We start from the raw sequence: 27,314 nt of genomic DNA on the forward strand, positions 1-27,314 counted from the left end.
TTTGGGGGATTTTAACAAGAAACCGTTTTCCAAATAAAACCAGTTCATGACACTTAGGATTTTGCAATTGCACGCCAGCTAACTTTTCTAGCAACTTGTTTATTGTCCCTTGTATCATTCACTTGATAAAAGGTGACCATGAAGGAAAAAAAATGCACATATTTCACTTATAGTGTGAAAATGATTCATACCTTTCATTAATTCTAAGCTTTAGTCACTCAAACATGATGGAAAAAGAACATCTTAAAATTAGAGCCTCTGAATAAATATTACACATGGCATATTACACAATGTTGTTACTTATTTAACAGAAACTTGGTAAAAATTCAGAAGCAATAAGTAGAAACTCAAGTACACCTGACTGATTTTACAAGGATGAAGATGATACGTATTAGCCAGGTTCAGCTACTTAAGTACACTTGACTAACTGATCATCAGTAACGACGAACACCTCTACAAAAGCAGAAATGTTGGTATTTTGATGGTCTGGAGCATTCAGATGTGTGTTAACATGATGCCAAGGAGAAAAGACATCTGCAGTTATCTAGGAGAATAATTGTTTCCTTAAACAAGGTCGAATTGCAACCGTTAGGGAAACTGCAAGGAAACCCAAAAGCTACATCTCAGACTCTACAGGCCTCAGTTAGCTTGTTAACTCGTAAGAACCCGACGTGACATATTTCTTACATACAATTTCTGAGACATTTTGCTTCAATTTATGGTATAAACTTTGCTCAAAATCCTGTTGAACACAATCTGATACTTGTCTTCTGTCTTCTAATAGATACCCAGAAGCAGAAAACCATATTATAATATTTTTAAAATATCACATGCTAATAAATGGTAGATACCCCCCAAAAAATGTTAATATTTTTGTTACATTTTGTTAAAGGGCCACATAAAAAAAAAAAAAAAAAAGACTTTTCTTACCATTTTTTTCATGGGTCGGGCCTTAAAGGATTAAATATTAAAGGCTATGACAGTATAATTAGAAACTGACTGAACAAGTTACATCAAGATTTCTGGAGCAATTTCCTGCAGACAGATGAGACCAAAGTGGAGATGTTTGATCATAAAGCACAGCAGCATATTTGAGAGCCAAACACAGCATACCAGCACAAACTCCTCACACTAACTGTCAAGCACAGTGGTGGAGGGCTGATGATTTGGGCTTCTTTTTTTGCAGCCACAGGACCTGGACAACTTGCAGCTATCTAGTGGATCATGAACTCTTATTCTAGAGTCAGTTGTGAGGTCATCTCTGACAGTTAAAACCTAACTGGAATTGGGTCATCATGCAGGACACTGATTCCAAACGCAGCAGCAAATGTACAACAGAATGGCTTTACAGAAGAGTGGAAAACTCTTCCGCTACGATAAGAGACTGATAACATGATTAAGAAAACGATTACTTCAAGTTGTCGCTAGTCAAGGTTGTTCTGCGAGCTATTGAATTAATGGGTGTACGTATTTTTTCACACTCTGCTTTCATGTTTGGTTTAGGTTTTACCAAATAAAGACAAGACCTGACTTTTTTTCTCATTTGGTCTTGAATCAAAATGCTTTATTTTTAACATTACTAACATTTTTTTAAGTTGCGACAATATCCTGTCTTATAGATTTCAACCAGACACCTTTCGCTTGCTTGTAAGCCCATTAGACTTGATTTCTCTGACCTACGCTGACTTTTCGTCTGGTTCTCTGCCGTCTGTCAGCTTAATCAGTGTGCAGTCAGTGTGCTTGTCGGGCCAGCTCATTTATTGTTACAGTTTTTTATCTGTAAGGTTGTGAGCCACAGTCCAGCCACAGAGCTACACACAAGGCACACTAGCCAGCCCACAAGCAGTCCTTTGTGCTGTTAGATAAGCCTCAGCTGTCAGAGAGCCTCAGCATTCTTCCATAGCAGAGAGACTGTCCGTCTGTCTGTCTCCTGCCGCCCACTTCAGCTCTGATGCTGCCCAGCTTCTCTTCTATCTCCGTCACCTCTATTACCTCTCCTACAGTTCCTCTGCTTCTCTCCTCCTGCTAGCAGGAATAACAAGATATATGCTGGTCTAACTTCTTCAGTTTCTCCAGCCTTGTTCTATGTAAAGTTTGATCTGTTGTTTCTAGATTTATTCAGTTGTCCTGCTACATCTCACTGTACTGATCATGTTACACCCAGTGTGAAGCATTTGTTAGCTTTATGAAATCAGTGGAGTTGAGCTCTATCAGGGAGATGGCCAAAGTCCTCTGTGCTCCACGCAGATCAATGGCAACCAGGCATCCTCTGCACCCCTGATTGGCCTTCCCAGCCTCCGAAGCAGAGTTCGGTCCTTCTACGTAGGCATGCTGCCTGACTGATCAGAGGCGGCAGATGGGCTCAGCTGTTGTGTCTTCTGTTGCCTGCGTGTTGCTCAGCTGTTACCAGGTCACGGCATCCCCTTCCCTGGATCTGATTTCACAGTGGAAATATCACCTTCTCTTTCCCCGACTGGGCCAGGCATTGCTGTTTGGCAGGCTGTTCTGAGTCAGTTTTCTGCACTTCTTGTTGGCAACAGGGTCAGTGAATGCAGCTCTGAATGCAGCTCGCAGCCACTTCTGCTGCTGGAGGTCTCCACGCTGCCGAACCCAACAGAGAAAACAGAACAGACACTATATATAGCAGTTCCAGTTTGCAGTTGAGGGGAGGATTAATTTTTCATTAGCCTCAAAAAGGAGAGTTGAGAGTTAGAATTTCAGCCTGCTGTCTCTCTCTGAGCTGTACTCCCTTCAGGTAGGGAGCAATTTACACAAAGGCTGAGTCCACCATTCAGTATTGGTTACATCTCTGCCTCTCCGTTCAAATGGACCTCAGGGAGCTCTGTCAGCTGGATCATTTCTCCACTCTTCCTCTCTTCCTCACCTACTCCTTTTTTCTGTATCAGCAGTACAGCATCAGTTGTCCAGTGCTGACTGAGGGCTCTAACTGTGCGGTTACGTAACAGCTACAGTATGCAGTATGCTCTCTGGGGGCACCTTTGTGAACCTATGGCTGCTGAGTCACTCTTGTTCCAGTGCCTCACTCAGTTTTAATTAGGAAGGAGTTGCCAGGATGTTTGATGCTTTGATGTGAAGAGATCAGTGTAGAACATAATATTTACATCTTGCGTTGTTGGTTATAATACTGTATATTTAGTGGAATTGGCAATAACAGAATAAATAGCTTTTGAAATATTAAAGCTTTTTAAAAAAAAGACTCAGACGTTTATCACAGGTGGCACTTATGTACTTTGTTGGTGAACTCCAGTCATCAACTGGCAGTCAGAAGAGGAGAGTTTAAGCTTCATTAGCTTCATGGGGATCTAATTTTCTTATTTTTGACACCTGTTCTATTCAAATTGTGCAGTGGAACAAACAAACATGTTTGTAAGACATATTTAATTGACCATGCAGGCAGCTTTTTAAAAAATTCATACTTGAAAGGGTTCATTTTGCTTTGTTTTTTTGCTATAGATCTATTTAAAAAGAGGTAAAAGACCTTCTGTTCTGTAGGTATGTGCTGTATGCTCACCTCTATGGTAGGCATACAAAGGTAGGGTGGGCCTAACATGCCAGTGATGAAGGCCACAGAACCCTCCACCTTTTCATCATCTCTAGGAGGAATGCAAAGGCCCAATAGCATCTGCAGAATGAGAGATAGGGAGCCATCGCCCCACCAGGGCCTGTCGCTCATTCCTGGCTGCCTTGCTGCCTGTTGTTTCAGTCTACAGCATAGCTGGAAAGCTCTCACATTCTCTGGAGAGAGATTATTGAGCTGAATGCAACACCATGGGTCAGAAAGTAGGTTAAGATCACGCAGTTCGCAATTCTTCAAGTTTTTAAATAAAATTTTGTAGTGCTGTTTTGGACCAGACAACTTTTTTGTGGCCTTCTGTTGCTTCACAAAGACGAGCGTCTGAGTCTCTTATCCCTCAAATCTGTCTGACGGTCTGTTCTGTGTCTGTCACTGTGCTGCATTCCTGTGGTTATGATGTAAGCTCCTGAGAAGTGTGTAATGATAAGTCTTGATGCACTGATGCAGAGCAGCTCAGATGATTTATGAGGACAGGAATGTCCAAACACCTGTATAAAACATGAATAAAGTAGGGAATACCTACAGCAGAATATTGCAGGGGATTTTGGCACATTTTTTGGCAGTATTGTCCACACATTTAGCTGTGTTGCTCATTCTGCAAATGGACTCTCCTTATAAGTTATACCTCATTGTAACAGTGACTAATCAGGCTTTCCAACGATGTATAATACAACCCCAATTGCTATTATTGAAGAGAGGAATTCACCTAAACATGAACTTCCTTTATACACTCAAAGTTCTTCTTAGACTTTCTATTCCTTAAAATCAATACAATTGTGATGCTGAGTTAATTTTCAGATTTTTCCTCCTCATTTATGTATATTTCTTATGTGTGTATTATTGTTTAATGTGTGCTTCCATTTTTTTTTGTCTTTTTAACTTGCAGACTTACTCTGGCCTCTTCTGTGTGGTCATCAACCCCTACAAGAACCTGCCCATCTATTCAGAGAACATCATTGAGATGTACAGAGGGAAGAAGAGGCACGAGATGCCTCCACACATTTATGCCATCTCTGAGTCGGCATACCGCTGCATGCTTCAAGGTAAAATTTACCATTAACTCGCCTCTTTGGTGTTTGATATTATTTGCATTCATAGAAGACAGTGCGATATCTCAGATTATTTTATTAGAGTATCATTACCTCCATTAACAAACAGATGTGGACGCAACAGGCCGTTTAATTCATTCATGCATATTAGTAACTGGTCTATACTTTCTTGGAGTTCAGTTTGCTTGCAAGGAGCATGGGGTTTGCCTGCATGGCACAGGCGATTAATGTGCGAAGATGGTGTGTAAAGTGTGTGTAATGTGTGTGAAAGGTCTCGAGATCAGAGAGGACATCACAGACTAATTCTAAGAAGCGGGCCATCATTAAGGAGGTCAGGTAGCAGATTAAGTTTCTGTTGGTTAATTGTATGCTATGGGAATGCATTGCTGCTTCAACAGTGCAAACAATGGGGGGGGAAGGAATTTAGGACTGAAGTGTTCAGTGGCATTGTTAATACTAAGCTGCCTCTCAGTGTTATTGGGCAGTGGTATGCTTAGGTAACGTTCTGGCTCAAAGTGGAATTATTTATTTAACCCATGAACTTTTTTTTTCAAAATCTTTGCAGCCTTTTTCCGAGCTCGCACAAACTAACACAGAAGTTTAGTTCTTACTGATGTTACTAGCACTTCATACACACTTCTTTAATAAACATTTATACAGTTTTCACTCTCAGATTTAGCTTTTACAGAGATTTAATTATAATAGCACAAATGACTTTTTCCTGATTGTTTAGCCATAAAGATATGCAAACCATTTTTGCAATGTCTCTGCTTTATAAATCCACACATTTTCCCTGCAGAAAAGGAAAAAAAAGCCTTTTTCTTTGATCAGGATAACAGTAACATGCTGTGAAGGTGGGATTTCCTGTAGCGTGAGTGGGGAGAGCTGATGCTCTTAATCAGAGGGATTTATAGAAAAAGTAAGAGGGACAGGGACAAGGGGAAGACAGAGGGAGGCAGAGAAAATAAGTTCTCTTAGCTTCTGTCTTCAAGTTATCATTAACTGGACCTGCTGCAGTGATACCGTAGATTTGGTTTCATCCTACACATTCACCACATAGCTGACTCATGCCTTGAGATGCAGCTGCTGCATACTTGAACTTATAGCCGCTTATGGAAGAGCTGGAGGCATTACCCATCACCTGTTTTTATTGGAGATGAATCATTCAGCTTGTTTTGATGGATTTGTATTGAGGCCTGCATCCCTCTGCACCTTGCTCTGTGTGAATTAAAAAAATGTCACCATATGAGCATGACTGTTAAATCAAGACCGAGAAGACACAGGACTTTAAGCCACACTGGATGCTGATTTTTGTTGACCGTTTTTGAATCTCTGGTGTAGAAGAACCGCTGTATTAAGCAGAACCTTTATCAGAGCCTATCAGTGTTTAGACAGCTTCACCCATTGGCTGTGTGCAGTCACTGTCACTAGACCAGCAGCTCTGGTTCCTCCCTTTTTTTCTCCTGAACACTGTTTTGCATGTGCACAATTTGTTTTATTTTTTAAATAGCTTTATTTAAATTAGCACTGCTTTTCTGATATTGTTTAGCATTTGTAGTATTGTTTTAACAGATTCTCCAGCAGGAAAGTGCAAAATTTCAAGGTTTGTGCATTTGACTGATGCTGGACTGGCTCCCTGTCATTACTAGCCTTGAACCTAGAGGGCTGACCATGATCAAAAACTTTGTTCAAGATCTTTTAGATTTCAATATATTTTAAACTTTTCTCACAAGATGATGCAATTTTTGTGAAAAGTTAATGAAACATCTATATAGTCTATGATTAAAATACATCCATCATTAACAATCATTAATTTACATCTTTAATCACAATGACCTGTTTTCAGGTGTGGAGTGACCCACCCACTCCTCTCCACCCCTCTTTCTTAGCAGGGTCTGCCTTTTTAAGGCGAGTTGTGCTCCATAAACCTGATGTTAAATTATTACTATATAGCAGAGCATATAGTAAAAACCCTGAGAGCTCACACAGTAAGTTGAGCTCATACTACCACTCACCAAACTGAGGCTATGTACACATGTACACAGGTATTTTGATAAAATCACATTTTTCTCTTTGCACGTTTTGTCCACATGCAAACTCAGTTTTGGGCACTGAAAACAAAGCTGTAGGACTAACTCTTGTTTCTGTGGCAACAGCATATGTAGCCTAGATACATTTTACTAATACTAATTTTGTGAATTGGACTTTTTACACGTTTCTAGATATAGAGTCAGTTGTTAGCTATACTGCCATCACAACACGTTAATGAAGACAATGCAACACAGAACAACGCAACTATTTTGTATTTGCCGGATTTTTTTATCTTTTTTTGTCGGGCTCCTGATTGGCCAATGTGGCTTCAGAGGTGGGTTGGACCCCGGCCTTTTGGTTATGGCATGTTTCTGCTGACATTTCTGTCATGTCTGTGCACTTTCACATAGAAAGACAGTTGGTACCGAAACTTTTGTTTATTTGTTTTTTTTTAAGGTACAAATGTCGTGAGTAAATGGTCCAGGTAGATAAAACACCACACCAGCCTACTGACTCCATAACCAGTAGGTTATCTGTTGGTCCACTGCTTGGTATTTGTTTTAAAAACTGTTGCTTATATAGATGGGGATTTACTGAGGTGGCACGTTTATTTTTAAACTGTTGGGTATTGGTATATTAGTTAAATGACAAATGGGAAATCAGAGCATCCAACATCTGACTAGGAAAAAACTGAATGCCAGCAAGAATTTGGATTCCACACTTGATATTACACATTAAAAGTACTGGAGTGCATCTTTAGATCATGTGTTTTTTATTTTTGGTAAACCGCTGATCAGAAGCAAAATAGTTTTGACTTCCAACTTTACAGTTTATAACATGCAGTATAAACTACGCAGTATCATTTATTCCCTCAGTTTGTTCCCCTTTCATTCTTATTACAAGGTGTTCCACATTGTACATGTATGTTTAGATGGAACCAAGGATGGATGGAACAAAGGACACACAATCCCACCATCATATTATCACTGGGCAAGGTGTTTGTTCTGGGTATATAGGACACCTCTCTAGTGCCACCATTCTTCTCTCTGACCCCCCTTTTCCCGCTCATTCTTTTGGACCCTTCACAACAGCCAGTGGAATGAGGTCAGCACCGTTCCAGCTTTCCATACCATGCTGCGCTAAATTCTACAAGCTGAGTCATTGTCAAGTTGTCATAGCTGTCTGAGCAGCCAATTACCCTCCTCTGGACACCCATTAAAAGGGATGCGTCACCGTGGATACCGATGTGTGTATCTGCGTGAGATGAAAATAACCTTCCCCTGGGATCTTGAACAAAGGTGTCACTTGGTGAGTGTATTTCAACTAGCTGCAGTGAGGTGCTGTTGTTTGTGTTATTGTTTGAGCCTCCTTCAGTCTGTTAAATCAGGCCACTGTCTGAACAGACTGTGTCCCTGAATGCTTCAAAGCTCTTGCAAACTATTTGGGATCTCCTACTGTTTTATAATTGCTTGCTTTCTTCTCTCTGTGAGTAAAGTAGCTGGCCTTTCTTACTTCATATTTCCCAGTCCTTTTCTCTTTTTTCTCCCCTTTCTTGGCTTGGAAAACACTGAAGAGGAAAACTCCCCACATCCTTAAAGACATTTTGGCAGCTTTTCACTTAACAAGAAAAAGACAAACCACAGCTCTGCTGGATGCTCCATGGCGGCTCGCTTTGCTTCCTAAGTCTTTGTTGAAGATACACATTCACCTGCTCATCACTTCTTGGTGTCAGGTCATAGCCAGGGTAGCTGTAGTTAGTCTGCATGACAGTTTGTTTCTGAGTTCAGCTCTCATTCACTGATTTGCTTATATTTTTGTGGCTGCTCCTGACAATGCGTGCGTTTTATTAGCTTTTTCTACCATGAAAGCTGTGCAGATCCTTACATTTGGAGCAACACAGATGGCACTGTAGGCACAAGATGTTCTGAACTGACAACAGGAGAAATCCAAACCTCTGTTTGTTTCTATTTTTTTCTTTTTTCTCTCTTTTTTTTGTCAGGGTAGAATTGGTTCACCGAAAATAGTGTGTTAAGCATGACCAGTGATAAAATGTTCAGGTTGAGGTAAATTTATTATTTGTGGTTTGGACCTTTTTTTATGGGAATATTTATTTTTAATCCATTAACATTTGATCTGTATCTGGATAAAGAAAATCTGATGTTAACATAGAGTATGAATACACACAGATCACAATGATATTTGAATAAAATCTGACTCAGCGTCATCATATCTATAGGTGGTCTCAGTTTGTGTTGTGATTGGACGTAAATCTGTCTTATAGGCTCACTTGTGTTTGTAAGATAGAAAACTAAGATTACTGTTTTCATCTTGCATTGTGACCTAGATACTCCTACATATGAAATATCGATTCAGCAGAGCAGAGAAGTCAAAAATGATAAAAACACAAAATCATACAAGCCCATATCTGAAAAAGTTGGAGGAGTATGGAGAAATTTGAAACCAGCTCAACAATTCACATGTTCACAGGTCACTCCTAAAGAGAACAAGTTCTTGTTCATTTCATGCTTTTCTTATCACTCCCTTAAATTCTCCTCATGTTGTACGGAGTGTTAGGAAGTACTGGAACATCAGAGGAGATTCATCCACATCTCTATATGTCTGTTTTATTATGACCATCAAAGCACTCTAAATCATCCAGCATCAAACTCAATGTTCACATGGCAGCAGATAAAATCAACATGTAGCCGTGTATGATAGAAGCAAGGACCGAGTCAGCCTTCTGCACCAAGGCCAGAACAGTTGCTGCTGTTCCAAGCTTTCTATCAAGTCCTTCAGATTCAACAGATTCACTTAGTTTCACTCGTTCATAGCTCTTTTCTTAAACTTTTTCTTTTAATACTTTGATTTTTAGTTTTGTCAGGCCTCTGCTGTGAGTATTTCTGCATAGATCTATATTAGTTGTGTAAATCGAATTCACGATCAGAAAAATGAACATCGCAGATGAACAAGCTCATTTTAACATGTTTAACTGTAGGAAGCCTTCGTCAGGTACTTCAGTTTGAGCTGCGTTTACAAATTCAACTTCAAGCCTATCTTAACCTTGTGTGGTTGTGATTTAAATGTGTCTGCTTGGACGCGTTTACAATGGACCTTCACACATTCTGGTCACACCAGTCAGTACTCTTGATCCTGCTGGAAGAAATGGATCATTTGTGTCCCAGAACAAAGATGAAAAGGACTGTCCAGATTTTATCAGTAAGATGTCTAAAAAGTTGTCCAAAAGTCATCCAAGAACCAGGCTCTATGATGGAGGTTGTGTCAGAGCTCTTAGCAAAAGATCATTTACACTTCAGTAATGGCAGCATTAATGCTAAAAACCTTAATGCAATTTTACTGTCTTCAAGTCCACATATTTTCCAGTGACATCCATGGAAACCATATTAAAGACTTGTCTGAGCAACTGGACTGTTCTGTCTGCAATCCTGATGTGTCCCCAACAATGACCCTGTAACAATTTTTTTCATGTGTTTGCAGGATGAATGGAACAAAATAAATCCTGAAACACTTAATTGCTTGTCATCCTCAAAGCCAGAACATCTTTTTGGTGCTGTGAGGGGGAATAAAAACCTTACTTTCATGGTAAAAATGTTACTGTCTTGACTTTTTGGAATGTGGTACAGAACAGAAATGCAAAAATGGTTGTATATTAATAAATAACTCATGAAAGAAAAGCATCTTGGCTTCATACTGACATCAGTAAAACTGAAGTAAATTGTTGTGGGTATTTGTTTTGCATTTTCCAAATCACTTCCAACTTATTTCTGATTTGAGGTTGTAGAAAGCAACAGAACAATCAGGAGTGGAAAATGCTTTGGAAATGGAGAAGTTTGTGGAATGAAAACAACGGAAAAGAAAGAAGTAATGTCGAAAGTTAACATTTTTCAGATAATGTTGACTTACTAGGATTAAAAAAAATGAGACATCTGGAGGATTGCTAGTAAAGATCTGAGAATGAAGAGTTTGGGATTCAGAGGAAAAAAATGACCAAAACTGAAAAGCAGAGCACGAGACGGGCAAGAGCAAAAGGGGTGCAGAAGTAAAAGAGTTTATGGGGGAAACGGTATAGAGGTACAGGGGAAAGGCAGAGGGGGTGGCCTGCATTGTGCCTCACAATGGGGGCTTTGTGCAGTCTGAAGGGGGCTGGAACCACGGCGCTGTGTGTGTGGGTGCAGACACGGAGGCCTAGAGCAACAGAGTTCCTCCCTGGGAAATGAGGCCGCTTGTTGGGGCAGTGAGAGCTAGAGAGTAGGGCTGCTGAAGGGTGCACCCAGGGTCTGAGTGACAAGACAGGTGTGTGTGAATGTATGCCAGGGACTTTTCACTGCTCTGTTTGTACTGATATGTTCAGGATATATCTTTCAGACAAATGGAGACGCATGTTCCCACACCGAGCCTTCATGTGTATGCTGTGAACACTGTCTCACAGCATCGTGCAGAAATACACTTGAGCAGATGCATCTTTAATGACAAGCAGCTGTAGAGTTCATACAGGATAAAATCATATTTCTCTTTGGGGGTCATGCACAAGTTCTGATTTATGATTATAGCTCTCTCTTACTAAACCTGGATAGGATGATGATCAGAGGGGCTGTTTTATGTCACTCATCATGCAGACATCTGAGATGTTTTATGGAAATCCATGAAACTTGGTTTCTTTACCCATTTTTTAAAAATCGATTATTATTGTAGACATGAGCACATTTCAGTCAGAGTTGAAAATGTTCTTGGTCAGCTCAGCCTTCAGGTTGCAGGTAATGTTTGCGTACTTTGCTTGAGTTGACACGTGTAGATGGTTGTCACAGCTGTGCCATCATAAATCCCAGTTCTGACCTGTGGGTGTCTGTGACATAACCGAGGTTGTGAGGACATGATTTAAGGTGGAGTCACTGTCATGTTTGCCCTCGTTCTTAGATAGTGTTGTCATGAGAAACACATAGCAGTGATGCCTGAAGCCTCGACACAACAGATAGGATTACCTGGCTGATGCCAGGCACCCAAGACAACCCACTGAAGGCCAGGAACAAAAAGCAACAAGCTGTGACCACTTCATCCACTCTTAATCTATCTTAATCTCATCCGTGTGATTAGACCTTGCTAGCACCAGGTTGGTCCCCTTTTACCTTCAGAACTGCATTAAATCTTGGTGTGATATATTCAACACAGTGTTGGAAACATTCCTTAGAAAATTTTTCTCCATATGTAGAATAAATGTTGGCTGTGGTGTTTAAATCATGCCATGTTGGTGCTAAAGGGTCCCCACATCATTACACCCCCACTACTAGCCTGAACTGTTGATACAAGGCAGGATAGATCCACGTTTTCATGTTGTTTCTACCAAATTCTGAGCCTACCATCTGAATGTGGAGCCGAAATGGAGACTCAGCAGACCAGGCAAAGTTTGTCCATCTTCTGTTGTCCAGTGTTGGTGAGTCTGTGTGAATTGTAGCCTCACTTTTATGTTATTAAGTGACAGGAGTGACACCCGATGTGGTCTTCTGCTGCTGTAGCCCATCTGCTTCAAGGCTGGACGTGTTGTCTGTTCAGAGATGCTGTTCTGCGTAGCTTGGTTGGAACCAGTGTTTATTTGACTTTCTGTTGCCTTTCTATCATCTCTAACCAGTCTGCCCATTCTCCTCTGACCTCTGACAACAGCAAGACATTCTGGTCCAGACATCTGCTGCTCACTGGATATTTTCTCTTCTTCTTCTTCTCTGTAAACCCTAGAGATGGTGTGAAAATACCAGTAGATCAGCAGTTTCTAAAATATTCAGACTAACAACCATGCCACCTTCAATGTCACTTCAATCCTCTTTCTTCCTTATTCAGATGCTCAGTTTGAACTTCATCGAGTCATCTTCACCATGTCTGCATGACTAAGTGTGTTGAGTTGCTGCCATTTGATTGGCTGATTAGATATTTGTGTTGTTTGGGTGTGACTGGCCTAATGAAGTGACCAGTGAGTGTATTTACGAACTTTAAAGTAGGGCTGGGCAATGTTATAATAATATATTGATATTTCTTGATCACGATGTAGAGTTTGTTAAGGCCGTCAATTTCAACAGTAACTGATTCATGTTTTGCCCTTCATCAACCGTTTGCACATTATATTTGTTTTTCGTCATTTTTACTTCCATATTACCGACGTAGTGGGCCCGGTTTTTTATCAACTACTTCCCAACTTCCAACTACTTTGGGAAGATAATGTGAGTTTTGTTTCAGTCTCACCATCCACTTTTGTAGTTCCCTTTGGCTACACTCGCCTATGTTTCTTTCTCTGTTTCTTTCCTCATTTCACTAGTAGATCCTTTCAGTATTTTGGGTGGTTTTTTTCTTTGACTTGGCTGTAAAATGTGTCATGCCTATCACCGAGATCAACATAAATTTACTTACAATTTAATTTTAGATCATTTTATCTTACTGTAATGTGAATATTTTATTGCTACATTTTTAAGTGTTCATTTCATGTCCACTTGTTGCTGCTTTTGTGACCCAGTTTGACTCACAGCTAATTTAATCATTCATCAGTTTCATCAGATTCAGTCATACCCTGTCACGTAGTATCACCGAGTCCCTGCTGCCCCTGTGTGTCTGGAATTCCTGTGGGGCTTAGCACTGTTAGAGGTGCCAGAATAACACACACAGGAAAACTGCCTTGTCCCGTTGGATTATGGCAGGCCTAGCCATCACAAAGAACCGCTGTGGACCAAACAAGTCGCCCAACGGCTACCATCTGCAACTGATTACATTGCCAAATACTTTCTGCCACATCTCCTGCAGCAGCTTTCTCTCCCCTTTCATTGGGGTAAAGGCAACACCCAACAACACAAGGCTAATTTTACTCTCTGTAACATCACCTACATGCTACATTCTGCCAGCATGAACAATGCTGTGTGTGTAAAACCTTTGGTTCAGACATCACCTCCAGAGCTACATAGTCTTTAATATATTGAGGCAAAAACAATGCAGTGGAGAAAGATTGTTACGCAGCAACAGCGAAAATGTCTAATTATATTAACACGGTACCCTGAACAGGTAATCTATTCTGACAGTGACAGGCTAGCAGAGCGGATGGATGTGATGAGGGGCGACAGCAGCAAACAGTTAGGGAGTCAGTGATGTTGCACAGGCATGGGTTGAACCTAGGGTGACATGGTTGGGTCTTTCACTTCTCTGCAACTTTATTTTTAATGTTTAGACATGTGGAAATGCTGAAATCCTGATTCAAGATCGAATCACAAAATCAGGGTATTTATCCAGGCTAATAAAAGGATGATCTGAGCGATGACAAGGATGTATCAGCCGCAGAGAATAGACTCCACCCTCAGCCACTATTGTGGGAAATGAGAACACAAGTGTGTGTTTCTGCTATTTTGACACTGCTGGTACTTTGTCTGGCATGACCACTGTGCTCAGTGAACCAAAAAAAGTAGATTATGTTTCAGTGCTGCCATGTCTCTCCCCTCTCCATGTGGTACTCCACTGTTTGTATGTCATCTCTGTTTTCCTTGTGAAGACTGCTTGCTCTACTAAAAATCAAGGTTAAACCTTGTAATTATGCCCATAAGATAGTTTTATTTAAAGTTCTACCAGGAATTTAATGAGCAAAAGCAGCCGTCAGTGTAATAGCTGAAGATTTCTGCAGAGTAACACAGTCTCAGAAAAGCAACGTCAGACATAAGGCTTGGTGGTATGGTTAAAACATTATATTAATTTCATTATAAATTCACATTGATCCTAGTGTTAAATAAACTAAGTTGTGTGGTGTTTAATGGCATGCATTGTAGCTGTATTCATATGTATTTATATGCATTTACAGATATATTGACGTAAATTAAAGAGCACCAGCAGTAGAGGAAGCCTTTCCTCCTTTCTGTCTGACCCTGAAGTTGCTGTATTTTGTGCTTTCCTGAGAAAAAGGCTCTTAAACCATGTGGAAAGGTCTAAATGTTGCAGCAAAAGCGCTTAAGTAGCAAACGGTGTAACTCAACAATCCTTGCTTCTGCAGAATTGATTTATTTATCTCTGCTGCTTATAGACGTGAAGGGATGATGTAGCGTGAATAAGTGTGGGCCTTTCCCCAAAGATGCAGAGAGAAGGACTGAATTGTTGTGCTGCACACAGCTCTATGGTAAAAAAAAATGTTGCTGTTAACAGTTTGGGATGACGAAGGTTCAAGGTCCGTTCTCAGTCTCGGTCCTGCTTTTGCTCTTCTTATCAGGTCCAGTCATTTTCCGACACATGTAGTCAGTCTGCTTCTCCACTTGTAGCTGAGACGATGTTTTGCAGTCATCCACCGAAATTACGTAATATTTATCAACAAGTTCAACATATATTTAACTTTTATTTAACTTTAAGACCATTCTATCATTTTATCAGTTTTTCCGTCTTCTGACGATCAAACTGATAGAACAATTTATCTATTTGAGCTCTGGTCACAATTATTTTGCATGTTCTCTCATAAACCAGGAGTAGGTTAACCGAAGGCTAGGAAGGGCTAGCGAAATAAGGTGCCAACTCCAGATGCTGGGATTTGATCTGTCCAAGCGAGCAGTTGTTGGCCGTTAACTGCTAGCTTCTGGAGACTAGCTGTGTCTGGTGGACAGAAATGTCGGCCTTGGGGCCTTTTCATGAGGAATATTTAGTATAAAACATATCCTGTGAGCTAAAAATGCATCTAAAACCATCTCTTTATTTCTTCCAAAGCTACTGTAATTATATTCTCCTGTAATGATAGCTGTCAATCAAAGTCAAGACAAACATCTGTATTGGTGTGATTAGGCTTAAAATGGACCAATCATGGGATGGTTAGTGCAGTCCTTTGTCTCCCCCACAGCCTCTAAAAAGGCAGTTTGATTTATGTGAGCAAAAATCAACTTCAAGAGCTCCTGAGAGGATGTAAATACCTTCAAACGGTGGTCTACTTGACATTAATCAGATGCAGTAAAGGGGGTACGACTAAGTCTACCTACATATTGTAACTTTCCCACTTGAAAATGTAATGAATTTCCATCCCTCTGTAACCACATACATTTTCTTTGCAGCCACACAGCTGCCACACATCTACTGAACTACAGATATCGAGTACATCAATGCAGTGATATTAAATTCTTAAATTTCAAAGAGTCCTCTAATAAGCTCAAGGTTTTTTCCTCCCCAGTCCAGCACCCATCCTTGTGAAATATGCTTTTTCACTGTTTTCTCTCACTCTAGCGTTCTGTCCCGTCTCCCCCTTTTTTTTTTCCTTCCAGACTTTTCTCGTTTCATCCCTACATGAGAAGCATTTGAAAAATGTGCTTTGTGGGACTTGAAACGGGGGAGACTCCAGAAGCCTAAATGGTCTGCAGAGTCCAGCTCAGTATAACACAAACCCACACAGACCTGAGAACATGAATGTTACACAGAAGAGTCTACTTCTGCAGATTTAGATGAGGGTTCAAAGCCAGTGTTGCATTTTTTTAATCACTATTGCCTTAGTTTTTTATGTCATTTGCTATGAGGGTGTGAAGCAACAAATCATGTAATAACTGCCAATCGTGTGATACCTGTCACCAAGGCCATTTGTTTTGTTTAATTTTTCTTTTTATATTTCTAAATTAAAGTTTATTGTCTATGTTGTATGTTGCAGTTAAGTCCCAAATTTTAGTGTCAGTTCAATAGTTAGAGTTTCAAAAGAGGTCTGAATCATTAAAACAATTTCCTCGAGAAATGTTTGAAAGAAGTTTTAATTAAATGTTTGAAAAGGCCGGGTTATCTTATTTGACAATGCTGCATGAAACTAAGACACTGGCATGAAATTATAAATTTTTAAATATAAGCACATAATAAATGTTTTAAATAAAGATTTTGTCTAACAAATAATGGAGGAGCTGGCTCTCACATCCATGAGAAGAAGAGAGATTTTTATTACGTTATCAGGCTTTATTACGTTAAAAATAGGAAAAATGATTCTGTTATTACAGATTGAGAGGGGAAAAAAGAGACGAGAAGGGTGAATGAATTTCCCAAAGAGGAAGTTCAAGGTGTAGATGGTGATAAAAATGTCTTGCCTGCTTTTATGTGTAGGTGTGTGTTGGATCTATCTTTGCCCTCACACACTCTCCCAGGTGGTCCCTTAAACTCTGCTGTCACTTCCGAGAGGGTGGGGACATTCCACAAACCGTTATGACCGTCTATTTCTGTCTGTGATCTCAGCTGCCAGTTGTAGCCACTATCCAGCAACTGGACCAGAAGTAGTGGAACATCCCTGAAGGTTTCATCTGCAGGAATGTCAGTGGGTGACTTGACAACATCTCTAGCTGCAAATCGCCTATTTCGGTGCTGTTTTTCTTCTTTGTGTCCTGACTCAAATGTGCCACACTGACGTCTTCCTAACTGCTGTTTCCACCCCCCCTTCATCCTGCTATCAGGTCCCTTCCCACCACACCCTTCTATTCCTGACCACGCTCTCTATTCTCTCTGGATTTACTGTAGTCTCACCAGCCATTTGTTCATTTGCAGATGGTGTGAAAGCGATGCATCACTCCAACATGTACTACACTGCTACCTGCTACTCTAGACGCTCTGTTACTAACCTGCACTGATGTTACTTAACCACAGTCACTACAAAAAACAACCTTAAAACTTCCATTTCCCTTTAATGTCACCTTTTTTTACGCCACCAACTCCTGTTCCATACCCCAGAGGCCTCTGTGCTGGGAATGATGGGAAACCAGGACCATACGAATTCCAGCACACATACATACCCTTGTAGATACTGGTGCATGCAGAGGGTCAGGCATCTCCATGGGGATTTCTGCCCTTCTGTTCAAGTGGTTCTCCAAAAGACAGCTGGTTCAACAATGAGTACAGTTGGGCCATTTACTGGAGCTTCTCAGTAGTTGCAGATGGTCATACAGTAAAGTCTCTGTATGTTGGTCAAAATCTCCTCCTGATACCCACTAACTTCTGGCTTTTTAAGCACAGTGTTTAAGTTTTTAAACAACATTCAGTCCCATATCAAATGGTTGCATTAGATGCAGGTTTTAATGGACTCTAACTTGGCTCTGCATCAGTGGGAACATATCACCTGGGTACACGCACTAATTTGATGCAGTCAGGGCATGTAGTAATAGTAGTAGTAGTGGTAATGTATGACGCAAGTAGTAAACTAGAGTTCTTATCTCGAAGAGCCTTTGACAACAAACTAGATTGTGGCCCATGTTTACAAGTCATTATCTATTTATGTATGTATTTATTTCTATGTATAAGTATTCTATCTATTGATGCCGTGGTTTCCTGTTAATTAATGGTTAATAACTTGCTCATTTTTTCTTCTTCTGACCTGTGGCCGACACGTCCTGAATGGGTTTGGATGTTGCTTGTGGGCTTTTTGTTGTTTTTATGCTTTTTTACATTTTTTTATGTTGAGAGTTGAAATAAAATTGTCCGTTGGGGATAAATAAAGTTGTTTTGAATTGAATATTCATTGCTATTTTATTTTATTTTATTTTTATTTTCTTCTTTTTTTGCACATTCAACTGGTCCACCTGCCGTTACACTTTTGCACTTTTGAGTTTGCCGTTACACTTGTTGCTACAGCCCCATTGCTATTATTAGTTATTTAGTATTTAATGGCATTGTATTTGATTGTCTTTTTTCTTTTTTGTTATTTTTTTTACTTATTTCTTGCTGTATTTATTTGGTTTTTATAGAATTGTAAATAAATCCAGGTGTTAAGGGGTTAGGATTTGAAACTTCTGTAGTGTTGCTTTAATGGGCCTGTGACAGTGTTTGAAACAAACCCATTTAAGAACACTGCTTTTGGTATAAAAACAATCTAGGCGAACAAATGTGCATTGTTGTATCCAGGTGAGCTTGAATATCTCAGCACACTGAATGTTCCTAGTTTTTAAGCACCTGACTGCTGAAATTTAATAGTTATATCATATACTGTAAATTCTGCTGTTTAATTGATGGTTAAAAAGCCTTTTGATGTTAATTAAAATCAGAGACCTGTCTGTTTTTACCTACTTTTATTCGTTCACGGTGCTCCAGACCAACTCTCAACAAACCAAAAAACTGAAACGTATGAGCTCCATATTTCTTTTGTTTTTGCAGCTTTTGAAAAGTTTACTTCAGATTTGCTTTGTGAAGCACACCGCTGGTGCATGTGTTCCTTCCTATCTTACAGATTATATCTGCATATTTGATACATTGGCTGTCTTGAGCGAATCAACACCAGGCCTACATTCCCTTCATACTGAACACATTGTTAGACGAGGCTTTCCAGAATCTGAAACCATAATCCGGATGATGTCATCTGAGGTTTCTCGCCATTATCCTGAGGCGAGCATTTTCTTTTATAACAGAAGACTGCCTCCTTTTTCTTCACTTCTTTTAGCAGTGTAGATGAGGGGAAGTGATCACTCGTATTCTCTTAATAACTGCGGTTATGGAGGAGTTATATGTTTGTTTAACAAATTAAAAATCCAAACAACTGTAGGAGGATGTTGCGTTTTCGTCCTTAGAGGTCTGCGTCTTGTTTTCCAAAAGCTTGAATGTGACATTTATACACTGCAGGTATCCTCAGACCACGACACTTTCCAGATCACTACTTCCACTGTCTGGGAATGTGAATGAGCTCTGCCTCTCACACACACATCCACTGAGCTTTGTTTCTCCGATCTTAAGTAGCTGTGGACCCTGTTCTGCCTCAGCTCTAGATCTTTACGAGTAATCAGGGCGCCATATTTATATCACCACTCATGCAATCATCTTATTCTACTGTGACTTGGGAGTTTGTTTTGTGCATGAGAGTGTGCGTTTGTGTAAGTGTGGGTGATTCTCCAACATGTAACAGTTTATGAGAAAGCAGCCTTCTGGCTATCGCTCAGGATTTCTCATGTGTGTGAAGTGGTTGCCATGACGCTAGAATTTTCACTGTGTGCTGTTGCGTTTTACGACTTCTTTTATGAAGCAAATTGTGAGCGTTTGAGCTTCAGTGTGGAAAAAATGTGTCGCGTCCAGTTGCAAAGATCTCAAAAGGCCGAATGTCATGTTGTAGAGCCAGCTTGTGTTAAATAGTTTTTGTAGCTGCATATTTCTAATCAGGAAGTTGGGTTATTTTTGGTTTTGATTAGATAAATAGTGTTGATTTAAAAGCATTAACGTAGATCATATTGCAGAAGGGGGCAAAGATGTGTCAGATTTTCCTCTTTTTACCAGTGAGAGATGCATGAAAAGAGGTATAAATGAAAGCATGGATGGTTTGAAAGCTGGTGGATTCACATCCACAGAACTACAACAAAAGTTTAGAACTATTAGGAGAACAATGTGTGGGCTAGACTTTGAGCTGCAGCCATATTGCTGAGGACCGTTGTCAATAAATGGATGTAATCATGATCTTCGAGCTAAGAATGTTTTTGCATACTAAGGTCTGGTTTCAGCTTGAGATGTGGGGAATGTTTTTGGTGGCTGTGGGTAGGAACCCTGAAATCTTTTCAGCCTAGATTTTCAGTGTGAAATGCTGTTTCACCTCATGTGTATAGCTGATAGCTGCCCAGGAGTTAAAGATAACCTCAGACTTGACTCATAGCATTTAACAACAAATTAAGAACATTATCACAATAACAACAAATCAAGTATAATTTTACCACTTAAGGCTGAATGTTTTAGGTCGATGCTGTTTGTCTTCCAAGAAAAAGAGGGATCTTTATGCAAAGCAGAAAAGTTGAAGGCATTTTACAGTGGTTTAAATGAAAGAAAATAAAACTATAAAGTATGGGACATAGTCAGACGAGGAGTCAGACTACGTGGCTAAGGCCATGTAGGTTAAATATGGTTGATAAGAGAGGGTTGTGGTAATGATTGGGGCTCTCATTGGATGGGGGGTGCTCTGGAATTTAAAGAATGAGGGTTTGTTTTATCCTCATGGGGGATAAATTATCAGCAAAAAAAAGGGAATCCTACTGTGCCAAATGAGCCCACCATCTACTGAAAGAGCCTGAAGTTAGATTTGTACATATGCTCCAGTGTCATATGTCCATCAGGCGTGACATAACACGGAGTCCAATATGATCTGAGAAAAGCATGTTTCCATTTTCTGCACACATGATTTTAATGTATTCTGAGCCCCTAAAGTAAGGCTTACAGCAGCTGTAGACCCTCTAAATATGTCTAAAAATGGCTGTTACACAAATCAATAACATTGCTTATTGAATGTTTCCTTGATTTAGACCCTGATTTGTATTTAGTCTTTGTAAATAAAATGTGGCCTAACCTAGAACTTCCCATTTCATTACCTTCATTATTGGCTGTGAGTTGTTTTCAAGGAAATTACTAAAGCCATAACGATGTGGTTGAATTAAAAGCATCTGTAGCTGACGGAGAAACGAATTTCACCTCCTGCAAAGCACAAGTTTGTTGCTGTGAGAGTAATCCTGCTTTTACTGTGCGTGAAGGAGGGAATGAGGAAATGAGAACAACTGAGGGGAAAGGGAAACACAAAAGAGGTGAAGATTTAGTGAGGCAGTAATGAGCTACTGGAAGGGAAAGGGAACGTTCAGTTTGACTGGTTCACTTACAGTCTATATCAAACCAGCATGGTACTGTGGGTAAATATGACCCAGTAGTTAGTTGCCATGGAAATATAGGAAGCAGCAGCAGCCAAGAGGCCCACAGTAGCAGCATAAACCTGATGGATATATCCACATCACAAACATTCACAGAAGAATGATTAAACCCTGAATTCTAATAAGGTGGAACACTGTGTAAATGAATGAATAAAAACATACTATAATGATTTGCAAAAATTTAATATCCAAAATTTTATTAAAGACAAAACATTAAAAAACATGTCAGATATTGAAAGTAAGACATTTTACTATTTTATGGTAATTATTAGCTCATTTTAAATTTGATGTGAGCAGACTGTCTCCAAACAGGTCAAACAGAGCCAGTTTATTATTTTTAAAAACCCACTGTAAACATATGGGAAGGGATGAGACCTGCTGTTGGACCTGTGAAACAGGAATGTTGTCCCATTTTTGCATGATATAGGATTCTAGCTACTCAGCAGTCCTGGAGCTTTTTTGTATTTTGTGCTTTTATGTTTTGCCAAATGTCATAAAACTGCTCTGAATTGCAAGCCGGCCAGTCAGACATGTTTTCAGACATGGTCTTGCTGACATATGCAACATCTACCTTGAAAAAGACGTCATCTGCATAGAAGCACATCTTGCTTTTACACTCGTTCCTTTCAGCATCGATGGTGGCTTTCCAGATGTACAAGTTGCCAGTTCCATAATGCAGTCTTTTTATGGAAATTCTGATAACAAGCTGGATGGTTCCTCTGGTCTTCGGACTGGACTGGAGATTTGGTTAACCAATCACAGAACAGTTTTCTACTTTGCCTCACTTTATTTTATGTTCATATTTGGCTTCTTCTTTGGAGCTTAACCTGCATACGTGGGCGGCACAGCAAGCTGTGTTCACAAACAATTATTTCTGGAAGTGTTCCTCAGCGCATGCAGTGATGTCCATGAGCGATTCATGCCTGTTTAAACGCAGTTCTTGTCTGAGGAAGCAAAGATCTTGGGCATCCCTTGATCTTCCAAAGTTCCTCCAGTGGTCTTTTATCTTTTAAAAGATTAGTTCCTGTTATCACATTTAAGATGAGCTCATCATTAAATAGTAAATTGTCTCACTTCCAACAACTGATGTGTTTTCTATGCCGCATTCTGTTTTTATTTTCATTATTGGAATAAATATTTCTACAAAGAATCCAACAATAATATCTGCAAGTTAGCTTAAGCACAGTTTGGCCAGAGAAGTTAAGCTCATCTTAGCTTTTTCTGATCCTCCATAGGCAAGATTAAAGGGACAGTTTAAAGAACTGAAAGTGTTTGATATTTACTGAAGAATGGAGGGTCAGAGAAAAAGTATGAGGGCATCAGAGATATGATGGGGAAATAGATATATGATGAGTAAAGAATGAAACAATGTCCATGGGTGTGTATGAGTGTGTATGTGTTGTTATTCCCATCCCTTCTCCCATCCTATCAGCTAGATAGTTTTGTTTACAAGTAACTTGTCTATAAACCCATTCGCACATCTCAGGCACACTTTCAGAGGTCCACCTAATCTTTGTTTGCTTTATACAAACACGAAGCAGAAAAGCCCATCTATCATTTCATGTCGGGTCAGGCGCGGCAGTAGGTGGTGAGGTCACCTTATTCTTTCCTACCGATGAGAGGCAGACGCTTCCAGGAACATCTTTACAGGCCTAAATGACACATTGTTGTATTTTTTTCCTCTGCTGAGTCACTGTCTGCATCCCAGCCTTTACAAACTAGTGACAGCTGCTGTCAAAGAGACAAAATATAGTTCCTGACTAGCTGAGGTGTTTGTGTTTGTTTTCAGGAAGGACTTTTCTGTCACGTGGTTTAATTCACTGACTGTAGTCTAGTGGTTTTTAACAGGAATACAACATTAAACAATGTTCTCATCTTTTGAAGACTGCAAACAGGTGGGAATGTCGGAAGCATGAGGTCACTTATCACATCACTCCTTTGTTTTATGCTGTTTACCTATGAGTGTGTGTTTGCTTTTAATATTCATGGTTTGTTATAGTGCCTTTGTCCAGTGGGATTTGTGGTCTTGTGAAAATTTGCCTTATGTACATCTGATAAGCATCAGATGTCGAACTGGCTTTATAAAAAGAAAAATGAACAGGAAGAGTAATCAAACTTTGACCCAAAGTCTGCCTCATTATCAAGGGAGATCAAAAGATATAAAACGAGCAGCTCATTTATCATCCACTCTAAAAAAAAAAAAAAAAAAAAAAAGTTGTCATCCAGCACAAAGTGTGCATACATTTATTTTATTATAGGCTTTTTTTTGCCTTGTGTAAAAGCAAACTTTCACTGTTCATATAAAGACGAGCAAAGGTCCTGCAGATGCAGCTTTTGTCACCTTAAGGAAATTTACACTTGAGTGCGCAGACAAAAGGTAATTTCTGTGGTGAAAGATAACGCCTCAAGGCTTACGCCAGATGTGAAAACTGACACACATCAACAAAGGTGTGAGTACATTTCTCTGGCAAGCCCTTTGGCTGAACCCCTCATCTCTTTGGAATGGAAGGCTATTAGACGAGCTGCCATATCTCTGGAGAGGAAGTTTAAACCTCGACTCGGCTCGTCTGCACAGGTGTCGACACCCTTAATAAGTCAGCAGTGAGGTGTCCATACTTTAAACGCCACACGTTTTTAAGCCACAGGCCTTTGTTGCTCGCAGAAGATGAGATCATTTCAGTTCATTTACTAATGAAAAATGTGATGTCAAGTTTTATTCTTGCCGCAGCGTACGAGTAGAGTTTAGCAATTTTAGGTCATGACTTCAGGATGCAGCCATAATAAACAGCTACTACAAGACATAATTTATATCAGATGGCTCCTCTCGTGAACAGCTGACTACTTAGAGTCCATTTGTGGGAAAATAGTTTTGCTAATTAGTTTTATGTGAACCAAATTAAACAAAACATTTTTCTTTAAAATGACAAAACAAGGCACTGACTTTGGTAGTTCCATTTGGTACTTTTAGAAGAGGTGTTAAGCTGGGTTATATGGCAAAAGCAAAGATTTACTTACGCTTTGCCACACAATTACTGTTTGTGCTCTGCCTCTGCTTTACCAGGGTGAAATGAAATAGTTTGAAACATTAGAAAAACCCTAAAGAAGTAAAACCAAACTCCGAACAAAGCAACTCAAGTTCAACTTTAAGAGGAAATGCTTCAACCGTGACCACATATGTGATTAATTGTGTTACCTAACATCCATCTATCATCTCTTCGTATAAACATATTATTTGCCATAATGATTTCTTGAAAATAAAATGAAAAGTAAGGCTTAAACATGTCACAAACTGATTTTAACCCACAGATGGTGGCGTAGCTTTGAGTCACAGCAGAGTGAAAAGTGGTTTTAATATCATATGAATGATAAAGACGGCAGTTTGTTGCTGGTTGTCATTGTTAAAAGTGCACAAGGTCATACAAAGTTGAGGTCACCCCTTCCTGTGGGCTGTGCTTACTCTGTCATCTGGACTTGGACTAAGCTCCTCAGTGATGAAAGGGGTGGCAGCTTCGGTTACAACCCTTGGTGTCGGTTTATGGCCATTGCATAGCTTAGCTTAGCAGAGTAGTGTGGATTCTGCAGGCTGGAAATGGCTGTAAAATGTACTTTCAACACACTAATTGGTGTACAGGAAGCAGTGTTTGAAGTAGCATGAAGTTTTTCATGTGGAAACGCCCTTTACTGTCCAGTCTTATGTAGTCTATTCCTTTTTATTCTGTCTGCATCCAACAGCTTAATTATAAAAGGTCATTTTTGTTACTATTCTAGTTAAACTGAAGGACAACTAGTTTAAAAAATGCTCACTGTGCTTTTCTCTTAACAGACCGTGAGGACCAATCTATCCTTTGCACGTGAGTACTGCAACTCTTAACTCTCCTAATTCCTTTCATCTTCTCTTCTCTACTCCTGAGGTTTATGTTTTTAAGTGTTTGTGGTAATATAGCAGTTCAGTGGGCTGTTAAATGAAGCTGTCTCAAGCTAAAGACGATTTATCACCTCACCTTAACCGGCGTATCAAAGGGTATCAGTTCTTGTCCTAAACAGTTATAATAAGAGCCCTTAATCATGACTCCTGCTGTTCCTTTAAATGTGGTTTTCCTGCTTCTTTTATCTCAGTAAAATAAGTCTTTTTCCATTTCCCTCTATGCTTCTCTCATCCTCAGTCACTTGCCAAGTGCCCATTTTCCTGCTGTGTGTTATTTAAAGACCAGTTTCAAATAGCTTTTTTTGCGGATTCTGGGTTGCACAGCGGCTCTACCCAACACTGAGGGAGTTATGAGTGTGGTTTGGTGGCCTGCCCTCATCCTCCATGGCAGAAAGTAATTGAGTGCCACTCTCTTTCAGCATGACACGGGCTTGATGTTGCCAGCAAACAGACAAGTTGCATTATCTGCCCTAAATTTTTTAAAAGACACGCCCTGTTGATGGTGAAGCAGTTTTGCCACCTGATTCAGGTGCTCAGTAGTTTAAAGAAACAACCTCTCTCCATCCAAGGAAAAATATCTTTAATGCAATGAATTGTAAGTTGCACGTCTGCTCTTGGCCTAGCATAGGTCTGACTCTTCCCTGTCATAAAATACAGCAAAAATCCAACAAAGCATGGCGTCATGGCAGGTTTTGCAAAATTATTTTAGTTTCTGTTCACATTAACATTGTGAACAGTCAATTTTTGTTTGTGTTCTTGTAATTACCAATAAAATATTCTGTTATAAATGATTCTACCTAGGTAAAAGCTGTGAAGGAGAAATCAAAGCAGTCAGGAAGACTATGTACTTATATAGACGTCCTTTACATTACAAGCAAAAGAAATCAGATAAATGCTCTTTTGAATGAAGTTCATTTTACGATGCAGTTCACTGTCAAGTGTCAGCGACATCTGGAAACACATACCTGAAAAGGAGCCACTGTGTCATGTCATGTTCACATGTTAAATCCCAAATATTATGACACATAGCTGCCTGAAGGATGGAGAATCTGAGGAATCTCACATGTGAGAGAGAGAATATCTCAAAGTGAATCATCCCATTGGCTGTAATATCTTTAAATGATGTGCATTTTGCCTGATACAGAAAAGATTTGAAGAAAAATATCATTTAAAATCTTCAGTCAGACATTTTTGTAAACATACTGCCAGGCAAAGAAGGAAATGCTTCCCAGTTTGACCCATATTCCTATGCTCAAATTCTGCATTCGAGGACTCGCCCCTCATATTCTAGTGTAGCATCTAAAACTGCTGTCTACTATGTGCATGTAGGAGCTAATAACCAGCTACACTAAAGCCACTGGTATGTAGCTAGATGTGGTGTCACTGGACTGGTTTTGCTGTTGGCCTGTGCTCTCTGGGCTCTGGGACCTGACTGTGGGAACTGTGGAAGGCCCTGCCTGAACACAGCTATCATTAGATACAGCCCAAAAAGCAGGGCCTGGAAACTTGGGAGACTGGCCCGCCAGACCGCAGCATTCTCCAGTCAAACTAACAAATGGATTGATATAAAAAAAACATCAACAACAGATATTCTGATGGTTATTTACTCCGGGAGTCTTTACCATTCATCCAGTCACAATAGACCACAATAATGATAAGTAACAATTATTTTGGTTGTGGTTTCATCTTACACAGATTATCTCTTGTAATGTGACATGTGATTTACATCAATGACGTAAGCTTTCATTTTTTCTCACTCGTCGCTGTCCGAATCCTTTGTTTTTAGAGGTGAATCAGGAGCTGGCAAGACCGAGAACACGAAGAAGGTCATCCAGTACCTGGCCCACGTTGCCTCCTCACACAAAGGACGCAAAGACCACAACATTCCTGTGAGCCTCACTGCTTACGCTTCCCCTCCTCTACCCCCTGCCAAATCTGGGCCTCCACTCTTTCCTTGTCCTCTCTTCTCTCCTTTTAAAACTCATCCCATTTGAACTATATTGACTCACTTGTCCATGATGTCACCTTCAAAGAAAAACCACATGGTGTGTTTGTGAATGACCTTTTTCACATTGTTGTTAAAG

General features: G+C 39.9%; 1 protein-coding gene across 5 annotated transcripts in view; it reads left to right on the forward strand.

Annotated features, from left to right (window-relative positions):
- Positions 1–27,314, forward strand: part of LOC121647328 (myosin-10) — a 59,007-nt gene that overhangs the window by 3,781 nt on the left and 27,912 nt on the right. For all 5 annotated transcript variants that reach the window (XM_041996660.1, XM_041996674.1, XM_041996684.1 and 2 more), the window contains exons 3-5: positions 4,482–4,638; positions 25,129–25,156; positions 27,017–27,119. In XM_041996660.1, coding sequence (XP_041852594.1) covers positions 4,482–4,638; positions 25,129–25,156; positions 27,017–27,119 — 288 coding nt within the window. The remainder of the gene's footprint in view (positions 1–4,481; positions 4,639–25,128; positions 25,157–27,016; positions 27,120–27,314) is intronic.

The sequence above is a fragment of the Melanotaenia boesemani genome, chromosome 2, assembly GCF_017639745.1.
Source record: "Melanotaenia boesemani isolate fMelBoe1 chromosome 2, fMelBoe1.pri, whole genome shotgun sequence".
Lineage (NCBI taxonomy): Eukaryota > Metazoa > Chordata > Actinopteri > Atheriniformes > Melanotaeniidae > Melanotaenia > Melanotaenia boesemani.